Source organism: Parus major, chromosome Z, assembly GCF_001522545.3.
Source record: "Parus major isolate Abel chromosome Z, Parus_major1.1, whole genome shotgun sequence".
NCBI lineage: Eukaryota > Metazoa > Chordata > Aves > Passeriformes > Paridae > Parus > Parus major.
Window position 1 is genome coordinate 73,604,493 of NC_031799.1, and position 11,574 is coordinate 73,616,066.

The 11,574-nt window shown below is 46.4% G+C and overlaps 1 protein-coding gene across 3 annotated transcripts in view; it reads left to right on the forward strand.

Annotated features, from left to right (window-relative positions):
- The first annotated feature begins 1,084 nt into the window (after positions 1–1,084).
- ACOT12 (acyl-CoA thioesterase 12) overlaps positions 1,085–11,574 on the forward strand; it is a 23,568-nt gene continuing 13,078 nt past the window's right edge. Inside the window, exons 1-5 of one of the 3 annotated variants that reach the window (XM_015653452.1) lie at positions 1,085–1,266; positions 3,495–3,581; positions 6,870–6,930; positions 7,541–7,642; positions 9,557–9,689. In XM_015653452.1, coding sequence (XP_015508938.1) covers positions 1,091–1,266; positions 3,495–3,581; positions 6,870–6,930; positions 7,541–7,642; positions 9,557–9,689 — 559 coding nt within the window. In that variant the 5' untranslated portion in view covers positions 1,085–1,090. The other 2 variants (XM_015653453.3, XM_015653454.2) reach the window with 2 other exon arrangements.

The window sequence follows — 11,574 nt, forward strand, 5'->3', positions numbered from 1 at the left end:
CCACGTGAGGAGAAGGTAAGAGGAGTTATCTGTGAGCCCTCGAGCTGTTGACTGCTGTGAGAATATGTGATCAGGGCCGTGGCCACAGAGGTGGGAATCAAAACATCCATGCTGGAAGTGCCAGTGGTTCCAATGCCTCTGGAATGGGAACGTGTCTGCCCTGGACACATCTGCTGGGCTGTCAAGTTGGTGACAACATGAGAGGGCAAGGCTCCAACAGAGACATAAAAATGAAAATATGAGTCAGATTTGAGACATTTCAGTGACAATGGACACACCAAACCCATCAGTGGCTGGTGCCAGGCCATGAGGTGATGCTGGAGTGCTGGAGTGGAGGAACATCTATTCCGTGGTGCCCTGTACACAACCAGCACCCCCTTCATTGGAGCTGCTCAGCCTGGAGACGTGAAGGCTGCAGAGAGACCTCAGAGCACCCTCCAGTACCTCAGGGGTCTAAAGAGAGCTGGAGAGAGACTTTGTACCAGAGTTTGAGGTGGCAGAGCAGGGGGAATGGCTGCAGGCTGAGGTGAAGGTGGGATTTTGGGCAGGGATTGTTCCCTGGCAGGGTGGGCAGGCCCTGGCACAGGGTGCCCAGAGCAGCTGGGGCTGCCCCTGGATCCCTGGCAGTGCCCAAGGCCAGGCTGGACATTGGGGCTGGCAGCTCCTGGGACACTGGGAGATGGCCCTGCCATGGCTGGGGTGGGAATGGGTGGGTTTTGGGGTCCCTCCAACCCAAACCACTCCTTGATTCCCCTCAGAATGGCACACCATCCCCTCATCCCCAGCACTCCTAACTGGTATCCCTTTTCCCTCACCCCTGCTATCTCTATCCCCTCAGCCTCAGACACTCCTTTCCCCTCATCCCAGGCAGCCTCTTTCCCTCAGCACCTCACCCCGGACTCCGCATCCTCACAAACCCCTTTCTCCTCACCCCGGACCCTCCTTTACCCTCGGTCCTGTCCTGTTCTTTCGTCCATCCCAGGTACCCCTCAGCCCGGGCTCCCTTTCCCCTCAGCCCGTCCCGCCCCGGCGGGAGGCCGGCGGAGGCGATTCCGCCCCGGGCCCGGGGCCGGGCGGGCCGGTCCCGCCCATGGCTGAGGCGGAGGCGGCGGCGGGCGCTGGCCGCGGTGCCGGGCCGAGCGGGGCAGCGTTCCCCCATGGCTGTGTGCATGTGCCAGGCCGTGCTGCCGGCCCACGCCGGGCCCCGCGGCGAGCTGGGCGCGGGGCCGCTGCTGCGATGGATGGACGCCGCCGCCTGCCTCGCAGGTACCGCAGCGGGAGGGGACAGCCCCCGCCTTGGGGCGCGGGAGGCTTGAGGGAAAGTTTCATCCCCAGGAACGGGGAGAGGGCTCTGCGGGTTGCGCCGGGTCACAGGGTGGGGCAGGGAGGAAGGGCCACAGTGGTCATCCTGTGGCGCCTCGGGGTCATCCCAGAGCACGGCACACAGGATCCCTGCGGACGCTGCTGGGACGGGCCCGGTGAGCTCCACTGCACATCCTCTCTGGGCAGCGTGTTCCAGTGCTCACTGAAGTTCTACATCACAGAATCACACAATATCCTGAGCTGAGAGGGACCCACAGGGATCACCCAGTCCCACCCCAACAATCCCCCCTGTCCAAGCACTCCTGGAGCTCTGTCAGCCTGGGGAGCCTGCTGAGTGCCCCACGACCCTCTGAGGGGAGAGCGATCTCCAGCCTGAACTTCCCTGACACAGCTCCGTGTTCAGGTGGAACTTCCTGGGCATTGTTTTCTGCCCCTTGCCTCATGTCCCATTGCTGGGCACCACCAAGCCTGATCCGTGCTGTGACACCCTTTTTGGACATTGATACACGTGGATGAGGTCTCCTCTCACTCACCCCTTCCCGAGGCTGAGCAGACCCAGCTCCCTCAGCCTTCCCTAGCGAGGAGGATGCTCCAGTCCCCCCCAGTCATTCTGGCAGCCTTCACTGGACCCGCTCCAAGAGCTCCGCATCTCCCGAGGAGCCCAGGAGATCTGGGGTCCAGTTAGGAACAGACACCAGGAGGATGAGGCGTCAGATGGCACGGCAGAGCCAGGAAGGGAATGTGAGGATGAGGAGAGTTTTAAAAAGGAGCAGCAGAAGGAAAAAAAAGAGGTGAGAAAAGGTAAGTAAGAGAAGGAAGGAAAGTACTAATTTAAGATTATGGGGACATGTGTGCCAAAAAGAAGGAAAGGTGCCACTGCCGTGGCAGGGGATTGGACTAAATGGTCTCGGGAGGACCCTTCCAGCCCTAACTATTCTGTCAAACAGCCACAAATCCAACCAGCGTGCAGGGCACTCCATGTCTGACTATCTCGGCTCTGAAAGCTCCTAAAGCCGCCTCGGTAACTTGTGGAAGTGAGGTGTGTGTGCCTGCTGTGAGCTGCAGGGGAAGCGCTGGCAGCGAGCTGCCTTCCCCCCGCCTGCCCTGCGTTCCCCGGGACCGCCTGGCCTGGGGCAGCTGCTCCAAACAAACCTGCCTCTCCTTTCAGCTTTGTGGAGGAGTGATTCCAGCCCTGCAGTGTGTTTACCCTCAGCAGTGCTTCTTGAGGAGAGACTCTGGTTTCCCCTCATATTTTTAAAGGGAACTCTTCAGATGTTGATACAAAACCTCTGATTTCTCTGAGCTTATCTTGTGATGCTCACTAATCACAGGAGGCTGCTCGGGAGTGAGAGCTCTTGCCTGTTGTGCAGTGCTGTTTTCCAGGCTTCCTGCTGGTCCCCTCTCTTGCCTCTGCCACTTAGGACTGTGGAGCAGAGGTTTGTACAGCTCCTGGTTCACTGGACATCTACCTTTTGACTGGAAGCTCTAGGTGCCATGGTCAAATAAATAATATATATTAACTTGCTATAAAAACTTAACTATCAAGTGATTAAATACTAACAGTAAATAAGATGTTTACTTTTTCCATATTAGCTTTCATAATTAATACAAAAACCATGCTTTCTTTTTCGCAGCCTGATGCATCCCAGGGAGATGAATAGCTGTTCAAATTTAGGTAAAAGTGTTTCACAGCAGGTGAACTCAGTTTTTGAGTTTTCTAAATCTTGTTTGTCTTTGTTTTTCTTTAATTCCTGTATTTTTGGTGCAGCACTAAGGACTTGTACTTAGCTGCTTTCCACTGTTGTGACTGCACTAATAAACTAAGGTTTTTATCTACCAATAAGTAGGTTTTTCTCCTGCATCTCAGAATCCTCAGCTGACATAAAACTGGATTTCCTTAGCTGATGCTCATGACACATTGTTTTGAGAAGAATGATGAGCTGTCTGTGAGCCTGCTAACACGTTGTGACTCTGTCTTTCAAAATGCTTGTTAAGGTTCTCCTACCAGAATGTTCATTTTTAGAAAAAGACCTTAGGCAGAGGTTTTCAAACTGAGTAGCATCATCTAGTCTCGTCTCCTGATGTTACCCATAAATACAAACACCCTTTACAACAAAATCATGGTAAGAAGTGTTAACTTTAACCTTACTTATCTTCTCTTTTTTCCCGAGGGGCGCTCTGCAGAGTTGCTCTGTGTTGTTCACAGGAAGAAGCGGGACCTGCGGTGTGCAGTCCCTGTGTCAGGCTCCAGCCCACAGGTGAATAGCTCCCTGCAGGTGCAGAGTGGTAACTGTGTGCCCCTGTGTCTCTTTTGAAGCTGAGAAACATGCTGGGGTGTCCTGCGTGACAGTGTCCATGGATGACATCCAGTTTGAAGAGGCTGCCAGGTACAGACCGGCTGACAGCAGTCAGATGTTTTCCTTCTGTAGGTTTTTATTTGGCAGAGATAAACCAAGGCGTTATTAAATGTGGGAGAGCAGACCTGTGAACTCACCACAGCCACAGGGCTGAGTCTCAGAACTGCTCTCTTCTGGCTGTGGTAGCCTGACCCACCCAGAAAGCAGATCCTTTCCACAGGGCAGAAATAAACTGTTGTTACCTTGACCTGGCAATCGAGGGGCCTGGTGAGAAACTGATGGTCTCTGGCTCTACTGAATTGCTGCAGGCCCTTGCTTATCTCTGTTAAATAAGGAATACATACTTACAAAACATACTGCTATTAGTGTTTTTATTGTGGCAAGTTCTGTTTTGGTTCACTTCTTAACATCTTTTTCTTGCAGCTCCTTTAGAAAGAAGAGAAATGTTTTGTATTCACTGAGTCTACAAGATAACACAGGGCTGGCCTTGTTCTAGCCATTTTTCGTGGTTTTCAGTGGGATCAAAGACACTGTAAGAGGAAATAGGACCTTTATGCCATCTCTTCACAGGAACCTGGAGCCATGACTCTGTGGGATTTGTGTGGTTTTACGGGGGCAGCCTGGGAGTTAATGAGTGGTTAGATGGGATAGACCTGCATGCTCAGAGCAGTGCACATGCAGCTGTTGTGGCTGTCAGCAAGGCAACACCGACTGCCAGAGGCACAGCTGAGGTCACTTTAAAGCTGCTCATGGCATAAGTGTGAAATAAGCATCCAGTCAGACTTGAGGCTGTTAGAGAAGTGTCCATCAGAGTAAGAACTAGAGCCAGTGACAAAGAAGAGAATGTGACCTTACCAAATCTGGAACTCTAAAGAGAATTTCTGGGTCTGTTTCACAATATTGCAGTGTTTGTTCTGCCTGGAATTGCTCCATGTTTTTAATTTTGTCCTTAGGAAAAAAAATCCTGTCTGTGAAAACTAATCAAAGTCAGAGTAATATTTCCCTTTCAGATGTAATAGTTCAGACTTGGTAGCTTCAGAGCACTTTTCTGTCCAGTTTCTTGAGAGCAGAGCAAAGCTTCTGGAATATGATGAAAATACTTTTCCTTCCAAATCTGTTTCCAAATATTTCTGGTTATTCTTTCACTTGTAATAATGATGTTCCATTTGTAACAAGAATTTCCGGTACAAATCTTGTAACTGTGGAAGAAATTATTTAAGAAATTACTTTTCTCTGTCAGGTCCTCCCTAACATCCTTATTGTAGCTTACTGTGCAATTTCCTAAATTTTGCCAGATCTAGTTCATTATACAAACATCTTGCATAAATAAAAGCGTTCTTGCTGCTCTCTCTGGTAAAGTAATAAGACATTTTTTTAAGTAAGTGACTTACTGTAAGGTTTATTTGCCTAAACCAGGTTACTAAATCTTCTGCAAGGATTAAGGCTTCTGTGTTTATTTCAGCTGAGATGTAAACAGAAATTGTCAAAAATCTATATAGTTAAAAACTTAGTTTTATATCACGATAACCTCTTCCTTTCCTTGTAACACACAGCAGTTCAGTGGTACTGATTTTCAATTACATCATTTATTTGGGTTTTATTAGTGTTCTGTATGTGAATTCAGGTAAGTTTCTGACAGTTCCAAGTGGAGGTGTGGCATTGTGTGACTTCTGCCTCTGCATATTTGTAGTTCTGAGCACTCTCCTAGCTGTGCAGTTGGGAACCATTGCCTTAACAGTTCTGCTTTTCCTCTGCAATGAATAATGCAAAAACTGCTTCTGAGCATCTTCTGCAGGGGCTGATGAGGGCTGTGCACCTGCAGATGCTCTTAGTTCTTCCCACCGACCGTTTCCCCTGCCCTGCCCGCCCAAAGGATTCCACCCGAGTTCTTGGATGTGAGCAAGAGGGAGAAAATGTGGTTTGTTGGTCCTGTCAGGTCCTCTGAAGGAGCAGGTTTCCTATTTCCCATTCTAGTTCTGCAGTGGAATAAGCAATCTAAGTAAGCCTTTACCTTTAAATGTCAAAACTTCATTAGTTTAAATTAGGGAGCAATTATTATTATTACTACTTTAAATAAACTGGGGTAATAACTGTACGAAATCCTTTGCTGTGAATGTGTTGTCAGTACCCAAGGGCTCTGAGTTACATTTTACTTCAGTCTTGGCTGTAATTAGCTCCACTTTGCCTGCCCCAGGACTGCTCTTTAGCATTTGTAACTCAGTTTGAATTCCCTGGAGGCAGTGGCCTGACACCCCTCTCTTTTGGCTGTGGCTCTGGCTTACCCTGCACATTGTGTCCTTTTACTTCCTGCTCAGTGGGAGAACTTGAGGGCAAACTGCCTTCCTTCCACCCTCTCAGCACTGCTTAGGGTTGGGATTGGAGGGGTTTGGAAACAAGCTTTGCTCCTGTTATCAACAGGGAGCAGGTGCTTCAGGAATTCCAGAAGGAAAGAAAAAGATTTCCTCATTTTAATTTATTTTTACGATATAATAAAGATAATTTAAAAGATAAGAAAAAATAAAATAAATAATATAATAAAAACAAATAATGTAATAAAAAACAAGTAATATAGTAAAACAAATAATATAATAAAAAGTAATCCTATAATAAAAATAATACATAATATAATAAAATCACACTAGATAATGAAGTAAACATTCTGCTTAGATGTTTTATGTAGGTCAGTGGGGAAGAGTGGTCTTCAGAGGGATGATGTTAGCACAGAAGGGACAAGCAGCCCAGTTCCTGGCCAAGACTTGGAATGTGAACTCTTCCCCCATCCTTTAAAGATGTCCAGGAGCACTTTTTGTGCTGGGTTATCTCCTCTTGTGCACGTACCTGTGTGCCAGAGGTGCATGCAGAGGGTATCTGAGAGCTTTTGCTGCTCAGTGATGTGGTGCAGGATGTGCCTTTGAGCAAAAGCCAGAATTTCTGGGTGTACCTGGAGCACACCTGCCCTTATACAGACACCAGCAGAGAGAAGGAATGTTGCCATTAAGGGTGTGCAGATCTCTGAGTGGCTGTAATTTCATTGACCAGGTCTGACTGCTGAATAACAGCATTGATTGAAAACAGTGAAAAATGCACATTTTTCAGTGCATTTTCAGTGCAGTGTGGAAGACACAGGCTGATTAATGCCCTTATAAAGCTGCATGTTTTCATGCTGTAAGGTCTTACTCTTCTTAACAGGGTTGGACAAATCATTGCCATCAGAACAAAGGTGAACAGAGCATTCAAAACCAGCATGGAGGTAAGAGATCATCACTCTTTTTCCTAAAGATTTTGAAGGGATGGAGCAGTAGAGGAACACAGCATGGGTCCAGGTTTATTTGTTCCAGATATTTGTGCACTGTGCCTGTGTTTAATTCCCATTATTATCCATAGGAGAGATGCTTCTCACAGGTGATGTATTCCAAAAGTGTCTAAGAATTAGAAGAAATCATAATTTTGGTGTATATGAGGCCTATGCCACAGGATCAAATCCAGTGTGTCACATTCAAATGTTTCATTGTGCTTTGCACCTCTAAACACACTTTTTTGCATTAGAAACTGTTTCAGATGGCAACTGCAAATTCCATAGAAGTAAATGGAAGGAAATACCTACAAAACTTCCTCTAAGTGTCCTTCCTGCTTTGTAATTTTACCCTACAAGTGATGCTTAACAAAAATAAAAGCAGTTGTACTAAAAAACCTTCCAGAGCTGAGTTAATATTGTGATGACCAGAGATGTATCAGAGATTAGAGCAGGTTTTTTACCTTTTGCCTTTTACATGCAAGGGCCTGATAAAAACAACACTGTTTTATCTCAAATAAATTGACAATGATGCAAATACCTTCCTCCACCACCTTCTTCCTTGTAGGTTGGCATCAAGGTGACAGTACAGGATGTTTTGACTAATTCTGAAAAGATTGTGAGTGTGGCATATGCAACGTACGTGGCCAAACCAGTTGGTGCTGCAAAGGTATTTTTCCTGTTTTCTCCTAAGCTTTGAGTCACTGAGTTCTTAGGAAACAATCCAAATTTTCTGGTTGTGAAACACAGCAGAAACACTCTTTATTCTGACCAGTGGCAGGAAAAAAACACAAATTCCAGACTTTATAAGATAGGCTTTTGGGGTTTTTTTCCAGTTTGCTGCTCTGAAATGGTTAGGTGGTTGTTGTTGATATTGTAATTATTTCCATTTCCTTTTGCACATTTCTTCATTATAGAATTGGGGTCTTTGTGAGGCCACAGCATTGACAGAGGCAAGCAGTGGAAGTGGGACCCTTGTGAGTCCCTCTCCTTCCCAGCAGTTGATTGCAGGGTGGGATTTTTCATCCTTCACTCCCCCTCTTGGGGAGGTTGTTCAGACACCACTGTTAAGACAGAAGACATTATTTTTAAGCTCACTTCCAATCTAAATTGTTTTTTTGCCGTTTATGTTGATTAGTTTTCACGCCAGGGCTGTTTCTTCTCCCCAGAGTTTGGCTCTCTGGAGGTGTTTGGCAATCAGTCACGGTGCCATTGGCCCTCCCATCACTGTGCCAGACAGGCACACTCCTTCTAGAGCTTTCTTGTGAGGAAGGCCAAACACTCCTCAGACTCTCGTAACAAACTCCCTTTGTATGTGAAATTCTGCTTTCTTGAATGTGACTGGATCTGAGTTTCCCGTCTCTCTGGATGTGTTACAGCCTCACATCTGGCTGTCAAACATCCACTGGAGATTGGCAGAGTCATCCCATGGGCAATTAATGCATCCAGTCACTGCTGCCTTCTCTTCTGTGAGGATGTGGCACAGTCTGGAGGAGAAACACTCCGGAGCAGTTTTACTGAAAGTAAAGCCCAGCTCTTGTCTCTGAAAGGCTAATGGATGAATTGCTACCCCGAGAGCACTAAAATATTATCAAGTAAGATTTGGTCGTTACCAGTTTGATGTCATCCTCATAACATCAATCTGTTTACCTTTTGCCCAGATTTCTGGGGAGATTAATTCAGGATTAAATTGGTGATGATTAACTAAGATTAGGCTTAAGACAGGAATGTTCCAGAGGGAGGTTGAGAGTTCAGTTCAAATTCCATCACAAACTAAAGTCTCAGAGATAATGAAGAATATTTTTTTCAATTCCACTTTTCTGAACAAGTGTTTCTGAAGTTGTACAGAGAGAATCTCAACATACCCACCATCCTCATTTTTTAACTGGGCCATCTGGGAAAATCTAGGAAGCTCTTGAAAAGGACTGGAAAGGAGGCAATGAATCTGCAAGAGGGTTAGAGGGAAGAGTCAAAAGCTGAGAAATATTAGTGGCAGCTCTGCAAGACACAGAATGTTGAATTTGTCTGTGGTGTACTACTTTGTGCATAATTTTAATGTTTCTGAGGCTGGCCTTCTAGACAAATCTCACAGGTGATTGTCCAGTGACACCTGTGCTGTAATCATCCAAATGCAGTAATTTCCTTAAGCCAGTACAGGTTTGGATGCAGTTTGTCATTGAACTGACATACACAGGAATTTGCACTGACACCACTGGCCAGTGCAACTGAATTTTTCTGGTTCAAAAATTCAACCCTGAAAACCTTCCTATTAAGTCCATCTTTTCCTGTCTTTCTTATTTTTATTTTTTTTTAAATGAGAGCTGTCTTAAACATTGTGTACCTCTCACTGATGTTTGTATTTAAAGCTAAAAGCAGTTTGTCACTGAGTTTTAATGAATGACATTGAAAGGATAATGCAGAATCTCTTGAACTTTACACTCTGTTGTATTATTAAACCTGGCATCTTGGACAGCTCGTAGGAGAAATTTGTAGAAAATGCTGATGGCGTTCTAAGTTCAAAGTGTGCTTTGTTATGATTGTGAAATTCAGAACTGTTGTGTTTTTTTCCTCTCCATTTGCACAGGTTGAGTTAAAACCTGTACAGCTGCTGTCTGCAGAGGACCACCTGGAGCACAGCCTGGCTATTGAGAGGAGGAGAATCCGTCTGGGCTACGTCCAGGTCTTTCAGAAGCTGATGCAGGAGAGCAATAAGGAAGGTGATTTCTGCACTCAGCATAGAAGGAGGAAAAACACCTGTGGGCAGCCAGAAGGAAGGAAAAAAGCAGACAAAATATCTCCTTGGGGTTATGGTATCAGGTAGAACAGCCTGTGCCAGATTAGAGGTTAGAGGTGCCAGAGGTGTGTTAGAGAGTTACTCTAATGGAGTGGTATTTCTTTGTCTCTCAGAAATTCCAGATTTAAAAACACAGGGTTGAAGGCCAAGCATGCATTAGGTGTGAAATGCAGATCTTCAGAAAGGTTCTGTGAGTGAGGTCACACAGGGCTCTGGATTGCAGCAGTGAGCTGCTGTGACACTGCTTGTGGTGTAGGCAGAAGCATGAAATTCACTCGGGCTGATGGCCCTGTATTTTCCAGAAAGCAAAGTAAGAACTACGTTTATGCCCCGAGATGATTCCCAACAAGCTGAAGTTTTGTTACATGGAGGTCAAAACAGGTAAAAAAGTTAGAAAAACTGAGTGAAGAAAGAGGTTCTTTATTTATGGCAGTAATTTCTGTTCTCGAAGAAAGTTGTGCTCAAAAGTTGTTGTGTTCCCCCACAAAAGAAATTACTCAGAGCAGTTAAGAAAATATGCTGGTATTTGGAAAATCTGAGCTGTAGCTCCATGTATAAATAACAGGCATTATGTGGTTTTACTGAGGAGAGATTAAACCTGTTATAAACAAAGATCTAGCCTTAACAATTTAGTAAGACTTCATAGAACTGAAGAGGCTTGTTTGGTACAAGAAAACATGTTATTTGTCTTCATGGAAACTGTCTCACAGGTACAGTTTAATAACCTGAGTGACAAATCAGAGGTCGATGGGCTTTGTCTCCACTGCCTTTCCTGGAAACTTCTTTGAGGGATATTATTGTGGCACTAATTCACCTCCTCAAGGAGACAGAAGAAGCAGAGTGGGAGAAGAGAGGAGAGAACATTACGTGTAAAGGCTGCTAGGTAGCAACTTAGGTACAAATCATTCCCTGAAAGTGAGGTTTATTTGTGAGTGGATCTTAGGGAACACCTTCAGTAGGTCCAAAGTACAAGTTAGTCACAGGTTTCCACACACTTACATAACCACAAAGTTAGTTAATTTTGGCAGAAGTCAAAAGTACCATTCAGGTCAAGCAGGTCATCGCACAGACAGGCACTTTTAAAATTGCTTGATGTAATCTCCTGCCTAAACCTTTTCCTGTGAAACACCACCAAAAAGTGTTGAGATTAGGGTGAGGATGCATGGCTAAACACTGGAAAGTGACATCAGAAATGCTCAGGCAGTACAAGGTGGCCACTGGTTCAGATCCTCATTTCTCTCATCTGTTTGGTGTTGTCTCAGACAATCACAAGATTTGTAACAAATTGAAATAACGGTGTCCTGCTCTAACCTTAATTAACCAATGTGTGCAGGTGTCCATCACACCCAGGGCAGTCTGTGACAGACATCTGAGCTGGTGCTGAGCTGCTCTGACAGCCCCTTTGGGGAGCCCTGAACAGCCCAGCACACGCTGGGGCTTCAGCTGCTGCTCCCCGAGCTGGGACAGCCCCTGACACAGGGACACAGCCCCTGACACAGGGACACAGCCCCTGACACAGGGACACAGGGACACAGCCCCTGACACAGGGACACAGCCCCTGACACAGGGACACAGGAGCTGACACAGGGACACAGGGACACAGCCCCTGACACAGGGACACAGCTCCTGACACAGGGACACAGCCCCTGACACAGGGACACAGGGACACAGCTCCTGACACAGGGACACAGGAGCTGACACAGGGACACAGCCCCTGACACAGGGACACAGGAGCTGACACAGGGACACAGGAGCTGACACAGGGACACAGGGACACAGCTCCTGACACAGGGACACAGGAGCTGACA